The 25,902-nt window shown below is 34.7% G+C and overlaps 1 protein-coding gene across 1 annotated transcript; it reads right to left on the minus strand.

Annotated features, from left to right (window-relative positions):
* Window positions 1-6,786: 6,786 nt before the first annotated feature.
* Window positions 6,787-11,285, minus strand: LOC117781756 (chitinase-like protein Idgf4). The gene is made up of 4 exons (XM_034618578.1): window positions 11,263-11,285; window positions 10,586-10,711; window positions 7,606-8,166; window positions 6,787-7,543 (listed from the first exon to the last, which is right to left on the minus strand). Exons 2-4 carry the CDS (start codon window positions 10,704-10,706, stop codon window positions 6,894-6,896), a joined length of 1,332 nt encoding a protein of 443 aa, XP_034474469.1. The 5' UTR covers window positions 10,707-10,711; window positions 11,263-11,285; the 3' UTR covers window positions 6,787-6,893.
* Between the last annotated feature and the right edge of the window lie 14,617 nt (window positions 11,286-25,902).

A 25,902-nucleotide genomic window follows, 5' to 3' on the forward strand; every position in this document is an offset into this window, starting at 1 on the left:
AATCACCCAGCACAATAAATAAGTCGTTATCTTTGACTTGAAGAACTTGAACTGCCGGAGAAGTTTTTGGGGGGATATAAGAGCAGGTGATAAAAATTGATCGAGTTGTAAAAGTTACTTTGACAGCAACAACTTCAATATCAGTAGTCAAATTTAAAGTAATGCGTTCTGACTGAAGTGCCGATTTAGTGGCAATAAGTACGCCATCACTTCGAGTAGGTCGATAATTATTTGACATAACTTCAGAATCAGATACTGTAGGATTTAACCAAGTTTCTGACAAAGCAATTATATCAGAATCAAAGGACATACTACTCAAATATAAATTTTTGATCTTAGTTAGAAGGCCTCTAACATTTTGATAATGAATACAGGCAAAATCGGGCCGCAGGTCTAGTTTTTTGAAGCCGTACTGGCGGGATTCTGTACGTTGGATCCCAGATGTAAGGGCAGCTACGTTATCAGTCCTGTTGTTAGGCGCTGCAGTGCGAGGAGGTCTACCCTTCCGACCAGATCCAGCCCGCATCGAAGACACGATTACTTGGGCTGATTCAGTTGCCTGAGTGATAGAATCACCTGCCGAAGGTGTAGGAGAATTGAATAGGTTAACAATACCCGGAGAGGCCGATAAAGACAAAGAAGGCAAAGCGTCTTGGTAGTGACGAGATGCCAATGGAAACTGTTAAAAATTGAGAATCAGGTGAGTTCATTTATATCGGCTAAGCAACTCGAGACTAGAGTCAAAATCACTCGAAAGATGCTAAGCCATTTTATTAAGTTTTGAGAATTATTTCTCCCAGAATTATACATTCATAAGAAATCAATATGTATGTCGATGTTCTTTTTCCAACTGACTGAGCATTGTACCGGCCAAACGGCTCAAGGTACAAGTTTGAAATTTTTAACACAACGCAGATATGACAAATTCAGCGGCGCCCAAGACGGCGTTTTGGCAAATTCGCCCTAGAAGTGTGTTTAATTCGAGGTCAAAGTTCGCATTTATTTTAATTTACATAAGTGTTTGGTCAGTCAGCGGACTTAGAACCTAGGTAGTTCAGAGGATGGTGTCGTAGACTCACACACACGGAAACGTGGGTTCAAACTCAGGAAGACCAAGCAAGATTTCATTTTTTAATTTATTTCTTTTTTTAATATTTCTTAAAATCAAAAATAAAATATTGCAACATTTTGCATTTTTGTTTTTGCTTGTTATGCTGCTTTGTCATTGTTATTATTTTGTGCTAATCTCTCAAAAAATCTCAAAGGACTGCAACATAAAATTTGTTTAACAGATGCCAAAGCTGCTGTTAACAGGCTGTGTTAATAGAATAATTAAAATTAAATATTTTTTTCTTTTTAAATTTTTTTTATCAAAAATAATGTGTTGTTACATGCCGTTAAAAAATTTTTTTTAAATTAATAATTGTTTTCTCAAATTAATATTATGAAAGCTAAATAAACCGAATTGTTTGTAAATTGTTAACAAATAAATGCAGCATTTAGTATGCTTTTCGATACATCGCTTTGAACGTCATATCGATATTTACTTTGCGTAAGTATTGCTTCTTTGCATCAATAAATAGCGATACCCATCACTAATAGTTGAAAATGAATTTTGGCGGCGAGAGGATCGGTGGGTGCGCTGCAGCCCAATTTGCAGCTACAGCAGCTAGAGCAACGGCATATTGTTCTGGCCAACAACAACAGCAGCAAGGCAGCCAGCAACAAAAACAACAACAGCAAATGGAACAGAAGCAAATGCAGATGAAGAAGTAACCAAATAACTCAATTATTATGAAAAACATTTTTGTTTTTCAAGTTATCTCAACCAAACTCACAGATTTGCTTTTGCACGCAAAGTCTCAAATTTTTTTTAAGTATTGCAGAGGATTATGTTTTAGACCCAAGTGCAATAAGGCGAGGTTTCATTTCCCACACAAGCCAAGATTTTATATTTATATTTTTAATTTAGTTTTATATTTTTAAAATTAACGATATTTAACAATTTATATAATATAACATTTTTTGAAAGAGAAAAGAATAATTATATTAACGCTGCCGGACTTGGAGGGAAAAAGCCGGATTTGGCGCGAAAATTCCAGATTTGGCAGAAAAATTTGAGACTTGGCGTGCAAAAGCGAATCTGTGAGTTTGGTTGAGATAACTTAAAAACCAGAACAGTTTTTCATACTAAAGCTTAATATGATCCCGATTTTTCCTATGACAGCTATTTAGACCAAATTGTTAAATATCGTAAAATTAATAAAAATGTTAATAAAATGAAATTAATAAATAAAATTAAAATCTTTCTCCGTCTGGGTTCGAACTCGCGACCCCGTGCCCGTGAGTCTACAACACCATCCTCTTCACTACCTAAGTACCAAGCCCGCTGCAAACAACAATAAAAATGCAGAATGTAGCAAAATATTATTTTTGATTTAAAAAAAAAACGAAAAAAAAAAGTAAAAAAAAAACAAAAAATATTTGCCTGGGCCCATAACATTAAATTAAAAAAAAAAGTAATATTTGCCTGGGCTGAGTCGGCAGGTCTTCAACCCGTGAAGTCTTGCGCGTGAGTCTAACAGACCATCCTCTGCAATACTTTGCTAGTGAATGCCGTGTTTGACCAAGCTTTGGCAAAACGCAGCCCTATCTCCCTATTAAATTGACATAACTTTGCTGTCCCAAAATTTCAAACTTGTATCTTAAGCCGTTTGGCCTGTATAATGTAATATGGATGAGTGAATGAGTGTACTGGACAAAGAATTTTATATTTAAAGATAAATTAATGAAAAATTCATTTCAAACAGTTTTAAAAAATACTTTCAATTACATCAATAAAATTAAAATTTGATTTTATTTTAAAATCCAAGTGCCCCCCTCTGCACCCCCCTGCCACCGCCATTGATAGCTGCCATAGGAACAATCGGGTTCACAATAAGTTTTAGTATGCAAATTATTTTTGTTTTTTAAGTTATCTCAACCAAACTTACAGATTGCAAGGGCAGCGGGCAAGGTGAATATAATTATTCGTTTCTCTTTAAAAAAAATGTTATATTATATCAGTTTTTTCATACTTATTACATTCAAAAGGAAATTTCCAACAACAAAAAATGTTAAATTCTTCTCAAATAACTGATAATAATTGCTTCGTACGAACGCTGAAAAAACGTAGTAGTCTGATTTGTACAAGAAGCTATCATGTCATTTAGCAGGTACTGATTACTGATCTTCATCAGAAGTACATAAGGCATTACTGATTAAAAAAACCTGTTGAATAAACCCAATGTTAGAAATAACGACCCTTTTCTTTTGAATGACAGAGACTGCAGTTGAAATGCCTTTTCTTGCACATATTTTTGCTACTTTTTTTTTCTTGTATACAAACACTTTATTATGATCGGATTAAGAATCAATAAACTTGCGTGGTGCCTGGGTTACAAAATATTTATTTATAGATACAAATTGAGTGTCCGAAATTTCAGGTTGTCTTAATTAACAAGTGTCAGAATAATTGAAAAAGAACACTTATTTATTTTTGTGTAAAAGAAGTTTATTCAAGAAAAATATTAGAAGTGCTCCTCTCTTTCACAATTTAATTTCGCGAGCGAAGCGAGCCGGGGGTTGGTGAGCGAAGCGAGCATGGGGCGGAGCCCCCTAGTACTAGATAATATGCTGTCACCCATTCGGCTGCATCATTGTCTTCTCCTATCCACAGGTCTCTTATGGAAAACAATTCCGCACCTTGTATTTAAAAGCTAAAAGTCAATCATGCGCCCAGTGTAAATACAGTATAAATCTCCAGAGATTTCTGTGGCACCCCTGTATATAGCCGTTTCTACATAGATTTTATTGAATCATACCTTTAACGACGCTCTATAACAAGAGGTTAAAACCGCAGCTTTCATCGAATTTTAAAAGAAACAAAAGGGCTCCGCCCCCTACTCGCTTCGCTCGACTACCCCCAAAATTTCTGATATCCAATTTTGTGACGAACAAAATTCAGTTACATCTAAAAATTTTAAATAAAAATATAAATTAATATATAAAAAAAGCGAAAATTGGCATTGTGCACTGTGAGTAAAAAGGGTGAGCTTCTTTGTACATAAAAATTACTTTTTGCGCAGTGCCGAATGCCAATTTTCGCAATTTAAATTTGCCAATTTAACAGTAATCGTTAGAGCCGTTTTGTCAGAAATCGCCAAAATGTAAGCTACAATCACACCTTTCCAATGATATATAGAACATATCGGTAGCTTTTATGGTTTGGAAACTGTTTCAATTTTTGCGGAATTTAGCGTTTTCCCGCTAAACTAGCGGTTTTATCAAAAAGTTGTAGAACAAACATTTAAGCTTCTTTAGCGCTTTGATTCAAACAGACAAACAGACAAACAAAGAAACTGACTTTTCATTTCATTTTGAGAAGTCCACTAAAATTTGGGTGATTGAGGTATCAATCGACGCGTATTTTTAAGCAGAATTTTTGAAAAATACTAAATTTGACCAAAAAGTCCCAACGGCCCCATTAGCTGCAATCATCTAAATTTTTCCCCTCCCACTTACACCCCCGTATCTCATGACCCAGGTTGGTTAGAAAAAGTTTTAGTACGCTATTTTGTAAGTTAGAACTAAACCTTTCGATCGGTATATAACTCGATCTGATAGGACAGTGCAAATTTTCCAACTTAGCTGTATATATTGCGAACTGCCGTCCGCAGTGATATCTTAAAAAGCAAAAAACTTTTTCTTACTAAAAATTGATTTTTGACCAATCGGTCCTATGACAGGTATATGATATAGTCGCCCGCTGAACTTCGTCCAGCATGGACAAAACCAAGTTAAATGCATATTCTATCAGTTTGGTTAAGATATCTCATACTAAGACTTAATTTTTGTATAAAATCAAACTTGATCTGCCTATGGTATCCTACATACCAAGCTTAAAGTCTCTAGCTCTTATGGTCTCTAAAATCAACGGCTTCAAACAGGCAGACAGACTCAATCGACTCGGCTGTTGATCCTGATAAAGAATTTATATACTTTGGGGGGTCTGCAGAATGGGGCGTTTCTGCCGGTTACATACATTCTGCCAAACACATAATACCCTTTTTTGACCATATTTAATAGGCTTAGGGTATAAAAATTACACACGCGAAACTTTAAACAACTTTTGGCTTTCTTAAGTCACTGTGTTTATCACTGCAGACTACGTTATTAATGACCCACTGAACTAATATATCACTTGGTATTATATTAAACGTATTTAAAATTAATTAGAAATTGATAAGTTGATAAATCGCAAATCGTAATCGTAATCGTAATCGCTCGGAATTGATGTAGAGTGTGTCATGAGTAGCCAGAAACTACAACTTTGCTCAGCCTGCATTCTGGCAGCACCCATTTTCCTCTCTCACTCTCTCCCTCTGACGCAACAAATTCGAGCCAGCCAAAGGCTGCTGCAGTGCGCGCGAAATTTTAAATAAAAGACAATGTATAATTTCATAAGATTTTTAAAGCGGAAAATGTTAAGTTTTTTTATTATAATGATAATAAGCAGATACTTATTATATATATGTGTGAGGAATCGGAAATATAAATCATTAAAGTTATTATTTTGCAGCTTTCAGTGCTCGGCAAAGATGCAAAAGTAGTGCTGCAAAATGATCGCTTTTCCTCTCATGCAATTTCATGCATAGCAATCAGCTTCTGACCGACTATATTGAAAATTGTGACGTCATAAGGAATTTTGTCATGCAAAAATACATATTAATATATTAACACAATTATATTTTAGTCTAATTTTATATACATAAATTATACATCAACAATTTCATTACATGAAATCGATAATACTTTTGCTCATCGCTCGATTCTTAGTCGATACCCAAAAAAAAAAAAAATGGGTACTATTTAGTATTGTCTTTGTGCGCGCCTTGCGTATAAACGTATCATGCTGTCTCGCTCGCACGTTCAACTTGCACTGCAAATGTAATTATTGAAATATTGAATTAAATGTAATTCCGAAATATCTTCTTTATTTATGGGTCAATCGTTTTTAAATTTTCAGCGTCGTTCAATAAACTTACATCCCACCCGATTGTTCAGTTAAGGAGTGATGTCTTAAAAATTGCGCCTGTAAATCACTTTGTGCGATTTGTGGGCGAAGGGGGCGTGGTATCCAAAATTGGAAACAAACTTGACCTGCGTATGGTATCCAGGAACCTACATAAAAATTTGAAGTCTCTAGCTCTTATAGTCTCTGAGATCGACGCGTTCAAACAGACGGACAGGGCTAGATCGACTCGGCTGTTGATCCTGATCAAGAATATATATACTTTATGGGGTCTGCCACGCCTCCTTCTGTCTGTAACATACATTCTGCCAAACACATTATACCCTTTTTTGACCATTTTCAATGGGCTCAGGATACAAAAAGCTTTAAAAAAAAACTTTAAAAAAATCATAATTTTCTTGATTCAAAATTTGATAGCTCTAAAACTACTGGCTTAAATCTTAGACTGTGTATAGATAAATTACGGATATATTCATCAGCTTTTAGGAAAAGTAAGCTTTTAAATATCGCTTTTGTAGTAATGATGACAAAAGTGGGCGCACCTTTAAGAACGGATTTAATAAAACCAAATTTTAAAAAATTCTAAAAAAAAACTCTGCTATAGAAAATAAAATCATTTGTGTCGTATGAGGTCCCACATCTACCCAAAAAAGTGGGTTTGGTTCAGTTCAGAAGGAAAAAGTCCAAATTTGTGCCAAGTGTAATTAAAAAACTTTGTCGTTTGAATGGAAACAGTTTATTCGGAAATACCCATAATGAAAACATATATAAGCATAATTGAAAAGTAAGGCTTATATCAACATTGATATGCTGTGCTCACCTACAACTTATACTTGATGGCGCGCAGAATGGGATACTTTTCATTACCAGTGCAGCTGCCGCGGAAATCATCATAGCTTAGGTCGACGAGGGCTACGCCACCTAGACCCTTGCTTTTTACATAGGTGGCCTTAATGGCTGCAGTGTCGGGATCTTCGTAGCCCACCCAGAGACCGTTCTCACCCTTGTCGTCGGCCGAGCGGTAAGCGTAACTGCCAAAGCGTTTAGTGGGATCGCCGACCTTACGCAATGGTCCATCAGCACCCTTCAGATGTTGGTTAGCTTGGTTGGGTAGCTTAGCGCACACCTCTGGCCAGCTGTAGAATCCAGCAGTTTGAGTCTGCAGGCCAGCGGGTCCAACGTTGTCTGCATCTGATACTGGTGGCAAGCCAGTTAGACCTGAGTCCTTAGTTAATTTCCAGACGCGTCCATAGCTGGCGATGCCTACGTTGATCTTGGAGGAAGGTGCATGATTATTTAGCCAGTACTGCACTTGGTAATTAATATTGGCCTCGGGATTCCGCTCGTTCGGCTCATAGAGAGGCGCCGGAAAGTCGGCCACCTCCGGATTTCGCACGGGCGTCTGGAAATCGTATGCATGCAAGTTAACATAGTCCAGATTGTTGATCAAAGCGGGCACATCATAAAACACTGCCGAGGTAAAATAAAAATTCTAGATTGCAGGTTAGTAGCAATACGCTTCTATCACTTACGTGAGGAGTTGACATTGGGCAAGACACTTAGTCCCAACAGGTACCCATCCGGACGAAAAGCGTTTTTCAATTCACGCACCAGGGCGGTAAACTCCTCCTTGTGCTCTTCGGCCTTCTCATCAACTATATGATCGCCAGTGAAGATCTTTTTGAAGCCCTTCCAGAATGAACCAATGCCACTGTGCACCTTCTTTGGCTTGTTCTTAGGGAATTGCCATGCCAGATCAAGTCCATCAAAACCATAAGTCTTGATCAGCGAATGGGCACTATTAATGAACGGAATGCGCGCATTACTGCTCTCTAGCAGAGTCAGGTACTTGGCGTTATTCTCTTCCGTAGAATCCTTATCGCCGCCAACACTTAAAATGATCTTCAATGCGGGATATTTTTTCTTTAGGCCCGTTACAGATCGGAACAGTCCGCTACCGAGATCCAAATCGAGATTTACATTGGTGCTGATTAGTTTGTTGTTGACTGGATCAATTCCAGCATAACCATAGATCAAATGTGTGCAGAACTGCAGTGCGGGCTCCAAATCATTCAACGCTAACTTGGAAAGGCCTGTTCAAAAAATTAAACACACATGTCAATGGGGAAGTAATGAAAGCGAGTCCGAAGTGATAACGACATGCGTGCTTTTTTTGAAATCGATACATTTTAAATAATAAAACTTATGAATTTGTTTATAATTAACTTTAATTAGGTACTAAGATATCTTTCTAAAAACCCTAAACCTCTTTTGTTAAAGTTACACTGTAAATCACATAAGCAATTGCAAACAGTTCTGATTGCATATTGCATGAAAGCATATTCTATCACCAAAATAGCAGATATACAATTTTGTGAAGAAAAATTTAATATTTAATAAATGAATTATTAAAAAAAAAAAAAAAATATATCAGAAATATTTGGGGAAGAATATGCCTTTGTCACAAGACTTTTACCTCGTGTAAGGGTTTTTTTTCTTCATAACTTAATAGACTCTTTGAACTTTTTAGTTATTGGGCTTAACAATCAAAAAAATTAATATTAACAGAAGATTTAAATAAATTTCCGTTACTAATGATAATATCCGAAATGAATTTCTGGCCCCCTCAATATTCTTTCTATAAAAACGAAAAAAAAAAAATCAATACATGCTGAGTTCGTTTTAGTATGACATCATTTCAATGAGTCATCGCCGTCATCGTATTATGTGATTAAAAAACTAACAAAGTGTTAGCGTTAATTGATGCGGGGTTTTTTTTTTTTCCACTTATTTACTTAAATATGCAAAATTGCTTAGTCTGCTGATCTTGAAGTTCCCCTATCTAAATATTACTTAGCACTTTGCTATGAAAAGTACAAAACAGCTTGTTTATGGAACACACTGTACTCAATTGCTAACTGACAAACAATCAAACGTATATACATTAGCGTGGAGTGAAAGTGACTTTTTTTTTATTTTCAAAAACGCTGTATGATCATTGGATGATACGATATTTTATATCTGTCAAAAAAATCAATTTTTTTTTAGGTCATCCTGAGGTGGCGAATCGACGATCAATTTTAAGAAATCGGTTAAAAACTCAATAAATCCAACATAACTGTGATTCAATCCCAAAAGATAGTTATTTAAAAAATAAATATTATTTTTTTAGTTAGCCCTAACTATTTGCTTTCTAAAACATTACAACTGTTGACAGTTACTCATATTTCTCAATTTTATGACCGGTACTTGCACCTACTATAATGCCAGGCCATTTCACAACCTTGACACAACTTATTACAAAATTAATCAACCTAAAAAATGCATTTGAACATTTGCTAAAAATACATGCCTTCTTCATGCATTGCATACATTCCATTAGAACGTGTCCGACTAAATGTAACGGATTTTTACCAATTTTGGTATTTTTATAAAATCGGTAAGTCCGATGTTTTTTCTCCGATCTTAACAGTAAGTTTGGTTTTAGAAAGCAAATAGTTAGGGTTAACTAAAAAAATATAATATTTATTTTTTTAATAACTATCTTTTGAGATTAAATCACAGTTATGTCTGATTTTTTAAGCTTTGACCGATTTCTCAAAATAGATCATCGATGCCCCATTCAGGATGCCCTCAAAAAAAATTGATTTTTTTACAGATATTGCTATTATATCGTATTATTTATTGATGATTCAGCGTTTTTGCAAATAAATAAAAATCCCAATTCACTCCACCCTAAAATACATATGTACTTGTATGTAAGCTACAAATTTAAACAATCTACTTCAAATTTAATTGAAATTTCTGTTAAGCAATTAACATTTAACTATGCGCTTTCATATGTTTGCTAGAAATATTGCAACTTGCATATTATGACAAATATGAAGTTTAAATTCGAAAATTGTTTCTTAAATTACTTTGGGCGTACTTTAAAACAGTCGACTAAACTTTATTAAAAAATTAAAATTAAATTATTAACTGAAAAAATTCTGATAGTAAATTACTCTATGGTTAAACCCATACATATTTTTAGACCCTTTGTACTTTTTAAAGGGTGTATAGAGGGTAGGGTGTAAAGAGGGATGCTAATTATCGAGGGACAGTGCTAGCCTGTAATACATACAACAATTATAATTTATTGCAATTTTACGTTCAAATTATCTGTGTATGGAGTAAAAAAATGCACAAAGCGGTTATGAAAATCGTAATCTACGATGAATTATAAGAAGAATTGCCCAAGAAACCATGGGTCTATTTCTTGGGCGACTCTTCTTAAATTTCTTCGTAGATTACGATTTCCATAACCGCTTTGTCGCGAAAAAAATGTTTGCACTCTAAAAGGGGTATTTTAATTTTTATATTTTCGGCATTATTGACATGAGGACTCTAAGCATTGTCTAAAAAATAATCCGAAATTTTTCTTTATCTCAAGCATAGGGTTTATTGGGTCATTGAAATGTCAAGTTCTAATCACATAACCTACACTGCACAATATTTAACTTCTTCTCTTACCTTCCCTGATAAAGCTGGCACCATCATAGTAGCAAAGCAGATGAGAGGTTCCAGCAGCGGCATTGGATTGACCAATTGCAATGAAGCCCACGAGAAGGGGAAGCCAGGCAATAAGTTTCATGATTGCTGTAAGAAGATAACATATGTTAATGGATTTAAGTCATGCTTTATAAAATAATTGTAATCGTTGCAATCCTGCAAAATTGTCATTTGCCAATTTTTGATTTTGTAAACAGAACATCAGCAATTAAACATATACCAACACATTTTGAAAACATGACTACTTAATCTCGACTACATTATGAAAAATGTTAAGTTTAATATCTTCTTTGTTATTCGATGATCATTGAATTCTTACTTAAATACGTATTTTCAAAAACATACACTCAAGCACGAAAACTGAAATTAAGTTCAATTGCTTCAAGAAGCTAAAGAATTTCGTTGTTTTGATGTATTTAGAAACAATTATAAAACTAATGAAAAAAATTAATTTCTTGGAGAAAATTTAAAAAATGGTCATTTCGACTGTACTGTTCCAACTTATTTTAATTTCTTATCAATAGATTTGGGTATTGTAATTTAATTTAATTAAATAAATATATTTATAAATGCATATAACAAAATATTAACGAAGCTGATATATATGAGGCTTAAATTGAAATCGGTTTACTACTAACTTGTTGTGCTCGCATTAAATGCAAAAGTGAAACTGTGCGCAGCTCGAGACGAGACAAATTTAAGTGGACTCATTGAGAATACAAACTATTTGATAGGAAAAATAACATTCGGCAGGCCGAATATTTGATACTCTTGCAGAGCCCTGTATTCACTTTTCGACGGATTCATTCTATTACATCTCCATGATAAATTGGGCCGGTTTTACTGAAATTTGTCAGATTGGTTAAGTTATCTCAAGGAAACATAAAAAAAATCGCCTCAATTTTCGACCGATCATTCCTATGGGAACTAAAAGATATAGTGATCAGATCCAAGGTTTCGGTTCGACATATGTACTGCATAAATATATATACTAAAAACTTTAAATACTAACAGGGGTGCCACAAAAAAGCGAAACTAACCGAAAATCTCTCAAAACTTAATACATTTTTGGAAGATTTTCATTTGGTTTCGTTTTTTGTTGCACCCCTGTAAGTGACTATTGTGCAAAGACTATTTGTATGTACGTGGCTAAATCGACTAAGTTTTTTAACCTGATCAACAATATATAAAGTTAATAGGGTCTGCTACGCATTAATTATTGCGTTACACTTTTCGTGACAATTTTATATTACTCTTTGCAAGGGTACAAAAAACAACAACGCATCAACAGCAATCACGAAAAAAAAAAGAAAAACGACAAGCTCAAAAGAAACAACAGCACACAACGAAGGCTACGATAATAAAACGCGGCTTGAAAGCGAAATCGAAAAAATGGGCAATGGTAAAACAACAAAACAGATCGACACAACGAGATTCGTTCGAAGCAAAGTCAACGACTTACATACAGATTTGATTAATAGATACACACATTGTCTACATATGTACATGTCGAGCCCTATTTGCATAAATAACGTAAGCGCCATTTTTCCGAAATTTGTTTTTTGATGCAAATGTGTTCATAATTACCAACCGCATCTGCACACAAAATATTAAATTTGTATTGTTTATATTTACGAAGATATTTATATATTTTATATTTATATACTCACTCCTGTAAAATTTGCTTTTTGTCGCTTACGTTATTTATGCAAATAGGGCTCGATATATGCACCCTATTTTAAAAAGAGACACTATTCAAAATTTGTGATTTTCCAGATTACTAAGACTTTTCACCACATACATATCTATAAAACATTGTAAGTAAAGATGCTCTATTATTGATAGCACAACTACCATATACCCTGTGTCCAAGCCCTTAGACTTACTCCCAAGCACTCAAAAACATACAATTTCAGACACATACACAAGTCTGCAGCTTTAAAATTGCTCTTGTTATTGGTTTTATTTAGGGTAAAAAAATTAAATTAACAATACAAATATTTAGTTATGCAATATGCATAAAAAACGTTTCATTACAATTGTACGAAAAAATATGACAAAGACAATAAAAAATAAAACTATTTGAAAAGATTTTTTAAAGGGTGTTTTTTTAGACGATGGTTTTTAGAGTAGAGATAGTGCTGACATTTTTTTTAATTCTGGCAACTCTAATGTCATTTATGTTCAGTTTGGTTTGCCATTTTATGATGAAGAGTTTGACAAAAGAACAACGCCTGCAAATTTATTTCAAAAATAATGATTCAGTTCGCGAAGTTTGCCGCAAGCTCCGTCCTTTTTATGGTCGACAAAGTCGTCCATCAGGGCAATTAATTTGGTTAACCATGGTTAACAGTGCGCACCGAAGAAACAATTGGCGCTGTAGAGTAAAGTGTTAACGAGGACCCGAATTCATAGGAATTTGAGCTTTTTCCATCAACTTTATGAAAGATTTTGCGAGAAGATCTTGGCTTAAGACCTTACAAGATCTAGCTTGCTCAAGAACTAAAGCCGTGATTTTGGTGTATGGCCCGAAAATGAGATTGATCTCGATGCTGAGACGCAATTACGTCCACAAAAACTGAATGTTTGGTGTGCTCTATGGGCTGGTGGAGTCATTGGGCCATACTTCTTCCGAAATGATGCTGAAGAGTCAAGTACCGGTAATGGAAACGGTTATTGAGCCATGATAACCGACTATTTTGTTCCCGAATTGGATGTTATAAATGTGGATGAGATATGGTTCCAACAAGACGGCGCTACATGCCACACAGCGCACGTCACAATCAATTTGTTGAAGGAAACATTCGATGTGCGCATAATTTCGCGGAATGGACCTATCAATCGGCCACCAAGATCGTGTGATTTGACACCATTGGATTATTTTTTTTGGGGATATGTGAAGTCGCTCGTCTACGCCAACAAACCACAAACGTAAGGGGACTTGGAAGCCAACATTCGTCGCGTTATTGCCGACATACGGCCCCAAATGCTCGAAAAAGTGCTTGAAAATTGGATCTCTAGACTTGGCTATATTCGAGCCAGCCGCGGCGGCCACATGCCGGAAATCATATTTAAACATTAATGGTATAAAATTATCATTCTAACAAAGCCAAATTGATGGACATTAAAACGATTTTGTTGTGCTTTATTTCAATTCGAAGTTCTACTCCTCTAAAAAAACACCCTTTATATAAAGTTGCTTGTCCAACTGACTGAGCATTGTACAGGCCAAACGGCTCAAGATACAACTTTGAAATTTTAACACAATACAGATATGACAAATTCATCGGCGTTTAACACGGGGTTTTTCCAAATTCAGCTTGCAAGTGCGTTAAATTCGAGGTCAAAGTTCGCATTCACTTTGATTTACATGTGCATTACATTTGGTCAGCCAGCGAGTTCTGAACCAAGGTAGTGCAGAGGATGGTGTCGTAGACTCACGCACACGGTGACGTGAGTTCAAACTCAGGCAGGCCTAGCAAGATTTTATTTTTTAATTTATTAGCTCGGTACCCAAAAAATGGGTACTAGAGCCAATTAGATTTGTGACAATTATGGTATACTACTTTGAAAACCTTTATCTCCGAGACTATAAAAGTAAGACCAACCAAATTTGGTGACAATACTCCGAGGATGTTGACCTATATCAAGTTTATTTTAAAATTTGGCCACGCCCACTTCCGCCCACGTAAATGATATAAAATCTAATAACAAGAGCAATTTTAAGGCCGCAGCCTTTAGGATGGGGGGACAAGTCCTGAGGTGTGCTGAAAATTTCATTGAGATTGGTTAATAAACAGGAAAAATATTTGAGGAAATATGATATATGGAGGACATATTATCATAACATATTAACTCTCTCTGTGTCCAGTCGTGTTTTTTCTGTGCTCTGTGAAATTATTAGTTTTTGTGAATATTAACAACCTATTAATATATATATATATATCGTAATATATGTGTGTAATTGTGTTACCCATTTGATTGGTGTTTTATCTTAAATTGTTGATACTTTTGCGGTGTTTTATTTAGTTAAAAATATCAAATCTTATGGGTGCATCAATTTGTGAATATATATTTGTTATTATTTATTTTTTTGCTTTCTCTCTACTTGATCTGCTGCTAAGTACATTGTTTTTGTTTGGGTATTTAACATTATGTTAACTTGCCCTCTCGCTCTCAGTGTGCTTAGTTGCGCTCTTACTTAACAACGTCTCAAGCATTGCAAGCGCAAGCGCATTGTTTTTGTTCGTGCGTTAAGCCTATTTCTCCGTTAGCTAGCTCTCTCACTCTATCCTTGTGTTGCCTTTTTTTTACATTGTTTTTTGTCGTTTTCTGTGATCTTGTTTTGCATTGGCATTTCAATTTGCATTCCCTTGAAACTTTTGCACCGACTAGAAAATACCCTATATTACAATGCCATCAGATTTGGTCTGTTATTTTAACAAGTGACATGTTACTGATTCCAGGCAAGAGTTTACTGCTTGCTACTTCTGTGACCGGACTTATCATTTAATGTGTGCTGGTTTAACAACTAAAGTCAAAGATTATCTTGAGAAAAACATTGGTTTGAGATGGCGTTGTGAAACTTGTCGGGACATTAAGGTGCAAGCTCGCAAATATATGGAGCAAAACAGAAAAAGCTTTAAGGACTTATCAAAGCTTTTTCATAAAGCAAATGTCGTTTTTCGGATATGGAGAACTTGTTCAGTAATTCGTCATTGTTGAATGAGCAACCTAAACTGAACTAGTCGGCCGGTGCTACAGTCGAGCATACTCGACTGTCGGAGACCCCGTACTTACTATGGCAAAAACTAATAATGGAAAAAATTAAAAAATATTTAGTTAACTTAAATGCATATTCTATCATACTGGTTACAATGTCTCATAAAACATAAAAGATTTTCATACTAAGACTTGATTTTCGCCCGATCGGTCCTTTGACAGCTATATGATATAGGGGTCCGATTTGAACCAACTTCGGTCATGAATTGTAAGAATAACCCAGATTCATATTGTGTTAGTTTGGTTAAGATACATATCATAAAGACTTGATTTTTTCCATATAAAACATATATATGTGTGTTACAAAAGTTAATGTACATGAAAAAAAAAATTAACAAGAAAACAAAGATAAATTTTTTTTAATAACCATAAAAATTAAATTTGACGAACCCATGACTCAAATTTAAAAGACAGTTTAAAACATCGGTAGCTCAACCAATTGAGCCACGCAGGGTGTTGAGTACAACTTGCCAAATTGCCATTACAGTACTCTATTTCGAAATTTAAAAATGTTTATCAGCATTAAATGTTAAATTATCGAATTAAAAAACATACGTCCCTGCTAGGGTTCGGAGCTCACGACCGGCTGGCCAACCATCTCCTCTGCGACTCAGCACACTACGCCATAGAAGCAACGGGTGATCGAACGCTAATTTGTAATATAATGTGCTAACACAATTATCGTGTTATCAAATAATTCAAGTTTTAATTACCGCCAACGCTTTATCATCATATTGAACAGCAAAATTATTTTTTGAATATGTTGGCTATATACTGTCCGATCGGAATGAAATTTTCAGCAAAAATCTAGGCCACTTATCTCTTTCTCTATGCAAAATCTTGAGCTTTCTCAAGCTTTTAAATTGCTCTTATAAATTAAATATGAATTTTTTTTAAGTCGATTTGCAGGCGGTTCAGGGGCGTGGCGAAATTTTGAAACAAACTTGATCTGCCTGCAATATAGAGGAACCTACATGCCGAGTTTGGTGCCTCTAGCTCTTATAGTCTCTGAGATCTATTTGTTTATACAGACAGGCGGACGGACGGACAGACGGACATTGCTATATCGACTCGGCTATTGATGCTGATGAAGAATATATGTACTTTATAGGGTCTGCCACGCCTCCTTCTGCCTGTTACGAACATGTTCGTTAAAACAAACCCAAAAGACCCCTGTTCTTTTTTTAAGTACTCAAAACCAACTTCCATTTCTGTAATGTAACGTCATAGCATATTTTTTGCCTATATCTTTTAATCGGAAATGTCCAGTGCTTTCATCTTATTTTTAGACCCCGTACTAAAAAAAGTACAGGGGTCTACTTGGTTTGTTTAAAGAATATCGACATAGAAAATTTCATATCCAAATTATAAGAACAACTTAAAAGCTAGTGACACCAAACTTGGTATGTAGATTCCTCTATATTGCAGGCAGATCAAGCTTGTTTCTTTTTTCGATCGGACCACTATATCATAGAGCGCCCATAGGAAAAATCGGTCGAAAATGAAGTCTTAGTATGAAAAACTTTTTTGTTTTATGAGATATCATAAACTAACTTATAGAATATGCATTTAAGATAGTCCTATACATCCTTACAGAATTGGAAAACTTTATCATATAGCTGTCATAGGACTTTTCATACAAAAACATGATTTTTGACCATGGGCGCTATATGATATTGTGGTCCGACTAAATCGACTGGGTAAGTTGTTTTTAAAGCTGTCTGTAGATTCAGCCATCTTATTCGGTAGAATGAAAATCGACATTGACTGCTTTGATAGCAGATATCCTATTGAAGGTACCATGACACTAATTATTTAGTTATTTTTAAGTTAAAGAAAATACAAATCAAACAAAAACATTTTTTCTCCACTTTTTCCGCGTATAAGAAAGTCTTTCAGAGGTCCGAAGGGGGGCCACAAACATTGCCTTAAACCTCTAGAGATTTTTAAACAAACTGATTGAAAATTTTCAAATTATATGAGTGTTATTTTAGGTATGCTTTATTTAATTAATAAATTAATTCAAAATACATTTCATTCAATTTTAAAAAATACCTTAATACTTTAATCTCTCCAAAATATTTTTGTTATTTGAAAGCATTGCTTGCATATTTTCAGAAACACCACCTTTTGGGTTGCTTTTAGAGATTTTGAGAACACACATTCCTATGAGTAATATAACTTCGTAGTTAAATAAGGCTTTGTAGTCATTTCAAACTTTATATAAGCTAAAATTATTTCGAAAACTATCCTTTCTTGCGCACTCAGCATACAAGATCCTTAAAAAAGATTATACAGTAGAGTGGGTCCTTTTTTTATAGCGACAAAACGACGAATTCTTAGAAGGGTTGCCAATAAACCATCGGTCTAAAATCAAAATAGAGCTTTTAAATGACATTAATTTTTTTATTCCATTCAAACTGACCGACTCTATTATACAGAACATATTACATATTACATATTTTTTACAACCTAAAAGAACAAAAAAGCCGTTGTCGAGCCCCTAGGAATGAACAATGGTTACTGTTCAATGTAAAAGTTATAAAATTAAATTAAATTGTTTTTTAATTTAACATTATATATATTTTAAATTATTTTTTGAGCACCAAATATATCAATTATGAAAATAACTTATCTTTGTGTACTCGCAAATAGGTGTGAAAAATTAGAGCTCGGAGACTTCTGTATCTTTTATATAATTTTATGAATAGTACCACAGTTGGAATTCATACTTGACAACTTCCAATCAATGAAAGATCCAAAATTTCAATTTTGCTTTGTTATTTTTTGTGATGTGATACCAATCTGAATGGTTCTTGGAAGCTAAAATTTTGTGAGCCCTCTGCCCACCCCTGCCTACGCCCTTGCCCGGTGCTAATTGCCCCTTTTGACCCCCCCATCTTCGCGCCTGTACCATTTTATCCTTTCACGAATATTTTATAACTATTTCATTGAAAGTTAATTTTTTAAATGAGCGCGAAAATCCACATAAATTTTTTTGGACACCAACTTCAGTTATTTTCAAGACTTAAATTTACCGTAATTAAAATTTTCGTTATTGGACCCCGTACTTAAAAAAAAGTACAGGGGTCTATTGGGTTTGTTTTAACGAATATGTGCGTAACAGACAGAAGAAGGCGTGGCAGACCCTATAAAGTATATATATTCTTGATCAGCATCAATAGCCAAGTCGATATAGCAATGTCCGTCTGTCTGTCTGTCCGTCCGTCTGTATGAACACCTAGATCTCAGAGACTATAAGAGCTAGAGACACCAAACTTGGTATGTAGTTTCCTCTATATTGCAAGCAGATCAAGTTTATTTCAAAATATGGCCACGCCCACAAACCGAAAAAAAAATTTCATATCCAAATTATAAGAACAATTTAAAAGCTAGTGACACCAAATTTGGTATGTAGATTCCTCAATATTGGAGGAAGATCCAGTTTATTTCTTTTTTTAATCGGACCACTATATCATATAGCGCCCATAGGAAAAATCGGTCGAAAATCAAGTTTGAGTATGAAAAACTTTTTTGTTTTATGAGATATCGTAACCAAACTAATAGAATATGCATTAAAGTTGGTTTTATATATTCTGTCCAAAGTTGGTTCGAATCGGGCTACAATATCATATAGCTGTCATAGGACCGATCGGGTGAAAATCAAGTCTTAGTATGAAAAACATTTATTTTTTATGAGATATCGTAACCAAACTAATAGAATATGCATCAAACTTGGTTTTATATATCCTGTCTAAAGTTGGTTCAAATCGGACCACTATATCATATAGCTTTCATAGGACCGATCGGGTGAAAATCAAGTCTTAGTATAAAAAACTTCTTTGTTTAATGAGATATCGTAACCAAACTGATATAATAATCATATAACTTGGTTTTATATATCTGTCCAAAGTTGATTCAAATCGGACCACTATATCATATAGCTGTCATAGGACCGATCGAACGAAAATCAAGTCTTAGTAAGAAAAACTTTTTTCCATTATTGGTTTTTGCCATAGTAAGTACCGGGTCTCCGACAGTCGAGTATGCTCGACTGTAGCACCGGCCGACTAGTTTTTAAATATGTTGGTCATGTAGTAAAATCATGTGGGAAAACAAATTTTTTTTGTATACGAAAACTACATTCAATACATGAAGGCAAATAAGTACTTCTATATTTCAGGTGTACGAATAAATGTTGAGCTGAGTGTAGTGTTGAGCCTTGAAGTGTAATGATTGAATGATGGTTGACACGGCGTGGCGACAACGCATAAGCAATGTAAGCGATATGAAAAATATGCGTAATCAATGTAAACAAAGTTTTTAAATTTGCTTTTACCTAGTGTACTTCATGCTCTGTTCAAATGTTATCTCTTAGTCCGGTTGCGGTGCTTTTTCCATTTTTATAAATTTCTTTCTTTCGGTTTCTAGTCCAAGTAAAGTACAACATTGCGAGCATTTGATGAAATTGTAGAGCGACCTTATCAATTTAGGTCATCTTAAGGTCATCAAGCGTCTTTCTACAGCTCGTCGAGCACATATTTAATTTTAATTTGCTGCGCCCTATTTGATAATGTCTTATGTTAGTATACCCTATCTGAGTGTATAGTAAGATTGTGAAAAGAATGTGAGCCGTGCAGAACTAAATGTCCCTTTGCTTGATTGTCCCTAACGTTTGTTTTGTTTAGTTTTATAATAATTCTGCCAGCGTCAACTGGCCGCTGCTCATTCGCACTTTCAAATTTGAGTCAATTGGTACATAATTGTTCGGCGTGAAGTTTTAGGCCGAGTGGCGTAATGGTTAGAGTCGCCGACTTGCCACAAGCAGACCAAATCAGTTTGGGTTCCCGGGTGAATAAAAAACAAGGGGCTCCGCTACCTGCTCGCTTCGCTCGCCTACCCCCAGCTCGCTTCGCTCGCGGTGAGGTGCGGGCACAGTCGAGCACGCTCGGCAGTAGGATACCATGAGCCCATGTACTCTTTTATAAAAGTTGATTGTTGCCCATTTTCAAGGGGCTCAGGGTATAAAAAATACACACGCGAAACTATGAACAACTCTCGGCTTTCTTAAGTCACTGTGTTTATCACTACAGACTACGTTATTTATGTCCCACTAAACTAATATATCACTCGGTATTATATTAAACGTATTTAAAATTAATTAGAAATTGATAAATTGATAAATCGCAAATCGTAATCGCTTGGAGTTGATGTAGAGTGTAGAGTGAACTTAGCTCAGCCTGCATTCTAGCAGCACCCATTTTCCTCTCTCACTCTCTCTTAGCTTAAATGCATATTCTATCAGATTGGTTACCTTGTCTCATAAAATATAAAATATTTTCATACTAAGACTTGATTGTCGCCCGATCGGTCCTATTCAAGCTATATGATATAGTGGTCCGATTTAAACCAACTTTGGACAGGCTATATAAAACCAAGTTTTATGCATATTGTATCAGTTTGGTTACGATATCTCATTAAACAAAAGTTTTTCATACTAAGACTTAATTTTCGACTGTCATATGACAGCTATATGATATAGTGCTCCAATTTGAACCAACTTTGGAATGGAAATATAAAGCCAAGTTTTATGTATATTCTATAAGTTTGGTTACGATATCTCATTAAACAGAATAGTTGTTCATACTAAGACTTGATTTTCACTCGATCGGTCCTATGATAGCTATATGATATAGTGGTCCGATTTGAAACAACTTTGGACAGGATATATATAACCAAGTTATATGCTTATTGTATCAGTTTAGTTAGGATATTTCATTAAACAAAAAAGTTTTTTATACAAAAACATGATTTTTCACCAATTGTTCCTATGAACGCTATATGCTTGATCTGCTTGCAATATAGAGAAAGTACCAAGCTTGGTATGTCTAGCTCTTATAGTCTCTAAGATCTAGGTGTTCATACGGACGGACAGACAGACAGACAGACAGACGGACATTGCTATATCGACTTGGCTATTGATGCTGATCAAGAATATATATGCTTTATATGGTCTGCCACGCCTCCTTTTGCCTGTTACGCACATATTCTTCAAACAAACCAAGTAGACCCCTGTACTTTTTTTAGTACGGGGTCTAAAAATAAGATGAAAGCACTGGACATTTCCGATTAAAAGATATAGGCAAAAAATATGCGATGACGTTACATTACAGAAATGGAAGTTGGTTATGAGTGGGGGTTGAAGAACGAAGAACTCTTCGAAATGACCAAGACTTTTTGCATAAAACTTTTTTAGACCCCGTACTTAAAAAAAGAACAGGGGTCTTTTGGGTTTGTTTTAACCAACATGTTCGTAACAGGCAGAAGGAGGCGTGGCAGACCCTATAAAGTACATATATTCTTGATCAGCATCAATAGCCGAGTCGATATAGCAATGTCCGTCTGTCCGTCCGTCCGCCTGTTTGTATAAACAAATAGATCTCAGAGACTACAAGAGCTAGAGGCACCAAACTTGGTATGTGGGTTCCTCTATATTGCAGGCAGATCAAGTTTGTTTCAAAATTTCATACGCCCTGAACCGCCTGCAAATCGACTTAAAAAAATTCATATTTAATTTATAAGAGCAATTTAAAGCTTGAGAAAGCTCAAGATTTTGCATAGAGAAAGAGATAAGTGGCCTAGATTTTTGCTGAAAATTTCATTCCGATCGGACAGTATATAGCCAACATATTCAAAAAATAATTTTGCTGTTCAATATGATGATAAAGCGTTGGCGGTAATTAAAACTTGAATTATTTGATAACACGATAATTGTGTTAGCACATTATATTACAAATTAGCGTTCGATCACCCGTTGCTTCTATGGCGTAGTGTGCTGAGTCGCAGAGGAGATGGTTGGCCAGCCGGTCGTGAGCTCCGAACCCTAGCAGGGACGTATGTTTTTTAATTCGATAATTTAACATTTAATGCTGATAAACATTTTTAAATTTCGAAATAGAGTTCTGTAATGGCAATTTTGCAAGTTGTACTCAACACCCTGCGTGGCTCAAGTGGTTGAGCTACCGATGTTTTAAACTGTCTTTTAAATTTGAGTCATGGGTTCGTCAAATTTAATTTTTATGGTTATTAAAAAAAATGTATCTTTGTTTTCTTGTTAATTTTTTTTTTCATGTACATTAACTTTTGTAACACACATATCTTAACCAAACTAACACAATATGAATCTGGGTTATTCTTACAATTCATGACCGAAGTTGGTTCAAATCGGACCCCTATATCATATAGCTGTCAAAGGACCGATCGGGCGAAAATCAAGTATTATTATGAAAAACTTTATTGATTTATGAGATATCATGGCCAAACTTATAAAATATGCATTTAAGTTAGTCTTATATATCCTGACTGAAGTTGATTTAAATCGGTCCACTATATAATATGGCTGTCTTTTAAACAAATAGTTGAAAATGTAATACAACGCTCTACAACAGCGTCAAGTGAATAAAACTATTTTTGAATTTTTAGCAGTCTTTGCTTTTCCATTGTAAGTACGGGGTTTCCGACAGTCGAGTATGCTCGACTGTAGTACAGCGAGCGAAGCGAGCAGGGGGCGGAGCCCCCTAGTTTTATTAAATTTTAAATAATGTAAGTTAATTTGCAAGATTTTTAATTTAAAAATCTTTTCCCACATTTAATTAGCCTTAGTATGACACTTTACGTTACATGACTTTACGTTTCTCAAGCATTTTATAGCAAATTAATGTATGCCTTAATTAATATATATTAACTTTGGTAGTAACTAACAAACTATTAATTTGGAATTAAAGTGTTTTCTTTGCATTTTGATTAGTTTTTTGATGATGAAAGACTGATTTCATCAAATAAATGTTATAATACTACATACTCTTCATTTTGGAAGACAATTTTTAAGAGAACGGTCAAAATAAACAAAACCTAAATTTATAAAATAAATATATATAATTTAAAACTAGGATACTTGAATATATTTCCAGAAAAAAATTTCGCGAGATTTGAATTTTGATCAATTATAATTTTGGCCTCGATGGACTTTTCTTTGGATATGCCCAAATAAAACAAAAAAATTACATGACGTTACACACTTTTGAAATTAAATAAAAAACTAAATTTCTATTTTATGACCAAATAGTTAATTATTTTTACTTTGTCGTACTAAAATCCGTTTAAGTTTTAGATTTCAAGCACTTGAGATCATCAGCAAAGAGATTAAAAGCTTTTTTGAAGACGTGACGTTACATAGAAATAACATTAAATTAAAAATCAAAATTTTACCGTTAATTGATATTTCTTTTCCTCTTGATCATTTTTTGCCGTCTGTTCTTGCTTCAATAAAATTTTAATATATCTATATAATACAAAAAGTTAAAAAAAAGGTTTGGATGACTTTTAAATTTTTGGTCCTCGTGGACATTTCTGTGGAGATGTCCATATTTTTGATCAACATCATCAGTCGATTCGATATACGTGTACAAAGCAATTAGAGTGAAGCGAAAAAATTGTTTTTGCCTGCATTGTTAATGGACACCACTATGCAACATCCAAAAAATTATTCGAACCAAAACCAATTTTGTTGATAAATTTGAGGACCCATACGACAAAAAAACTTTTTTTTCTATGGTGTCATTTTTTTTCTTGAACATTTTTGAAATTGACTTCGTTTTCTTAGCGGTTTTTAGAGGTGCGGCCACATTTGCCTGTATAACTCGAAAATGCGATAACCGATTTTGAAATGCTTGCTGTTTTCAAAACGCTAATGAATACATATCTGTAAATCATTAACACAAAAAAAACCTCAACCAAGGTAAAAGTCTAGTGACGAAAGCAATTTCAAGCCCCAACATTTCTGATATCCAATTTAAGCAACCCTCGGAATGCGCTGCCAGATGTGCGACAAACCACTTGAAAAGGTCGCCAAGGCGTTGGATTACCACATGGGCAGCGATCCTGGCGCTCAGAAATAGATGGGCAAGGGCAACATAAACAAAACTGAATAAATAATAGATAGGAAATAACTCCGTGTGACGCCTAAGTGACGCCTAAAAGCCCCAAACCCACCTAACCTATATAAGACATATCTGTAGCTTCATTGGTTTGGAAACTATTGTGGTTTTATTTTAATTTTAGCAGGAAATAGCGTTTTCCTGTAAACTAGCGGATTATTCAAAAAGTCGTAAAACAAACTTCTAGATTTTCAAAAAGGAATAAATCCCCATCATTACATTGAAGGTTGTTTAGCGCTTTGATGCAAACAAACAAACAAACAAACAAACTGACTTTTCATCTCATTTTGAGAAGTCCACTAAAAATTTCAAATTTAATTATCTTTTGAACTAGTTGATTAACTTTTGGTATGAAAACTATTTTTGTTTGTTGAGCTATCCCAACTAAACTCACAGAATATGTTTTTTTTACTAAATGTTAAATGTTCAAATTTGGTCTCAGTCGGATGACTATATAATGTAGCTTCCCTATGAACGTCGGTTTCACCTTAACCTTTTATATGAAAAACTTTTTTTATTTTTGCAATATCTTAACTTACACATTCGCTTTTGCACTTCAAATATCGAATATCGATCCGCCAAATTTAGCAGCGTGCATACAATTCGTTTCTTTTACAAAAAATGTTATATTTTATAAATTTGTTGCTACTTAATGCATTCAGCATGAAATTTCCAACTACAAAAAATTTAAAATTTTTTTCAAATAGTATGGTAACTAATTAAAATTGCTGCGTACGAACGGTGAAAAAACGTAGTAGTCTGATTTGCATAAGAAGGTATCATTTCATTTAGCAGGTACTAATTACTGGATCCATCAGAAGTTAATAAGGGATTACTGATTAAAAAACCTGCCCAATAAATCCAATGTTCGAAATAAAGACCCTTTGCTCTCAAATGAGAGAAACTGCTTTCTCTTTCACATATTTTTGCTACTTTTATTATATTCAAAGCTTGCAAAAAAAGGACGACACTTTCATACTGTCTGAAAAAATCCTGTTTCATTCGGACAGATCCCAAAAAGGTTCAGAGAAAATACACTTAATTGTCTTTTATGTCAATAAAGGAAATGCTCGAGCAATGACTACTCGATTCGTTTTAAATTCGGTCGTGTTTTTTAGAGACCGCTTTTCTGGGCTCAAACAAAAATAGGGTCTTTAGTGTATATCAGGAACATCCTTTTGCAATTTTGGTCGAAACGCCATAAACAATATAAACAAGAGGGCTCCGCCCCCTGCTCGCTTCGCTCGCCTACCCCCGGCTCGCTTCGCTCGACAGTAGGATACCCTGAGCCCATGTACTCTTTTATAAAAGTTGATTGTTGCCCATTGAAAATGGGCTTAGGGTATCAAAAATTACACACGCGAAACTATGAACAACTTTCAGTTTTCTTAAATCACTGTGCTCATCACTGCAGACTACATTATAAATGCCTCACTGAACTAATACATCACTCGGTATTATATTAAACTTATTTAAAATTAATTAGAAATTGATAAATTG

This window comes from Drosophila innubila, chromosome X (assembly GCF_004354385.1).
Source record: "Drosophila innubila isolate TH190305 chromosome X, UK_Dinn_1.0, whole genome shotgun sequence".
Taxonomy (NCBI): Eukaryota; Metazoa; Arthropoda; class Insecta; order Diptera; family Drosophilidae; genus Drosophila; species Drosophila innubila.

What these genes read in the sequence shown, in the direction of transcription:
- LOC117781756 (XM_034618578.1), bottom strand. Translation starts at nt 10,706, where the DNA reads ATGAAACTTATTGCCTGGCTTCCCCTTCTCGTGGGCTTCATTGCAATT. An exon ending in TGCCAGCTTTATCAGGGAAG is followed by an intron (nt 8,167 to 10,585) that starts GTAAGAGAAGAA and finishes TTTTTTGAACAG; the next exon opens with GCCTTTCCAAGTTAGCGTTG. An exon ending in GCCCAATGTCAACTCCTCAC is followed by an intron (nt 7,544 to 7,605) that starts GTAAGTGATAGA and finishes TTACCTCGGCAG; the next exon opens with TGTTTTATGATGTGCCCGCT.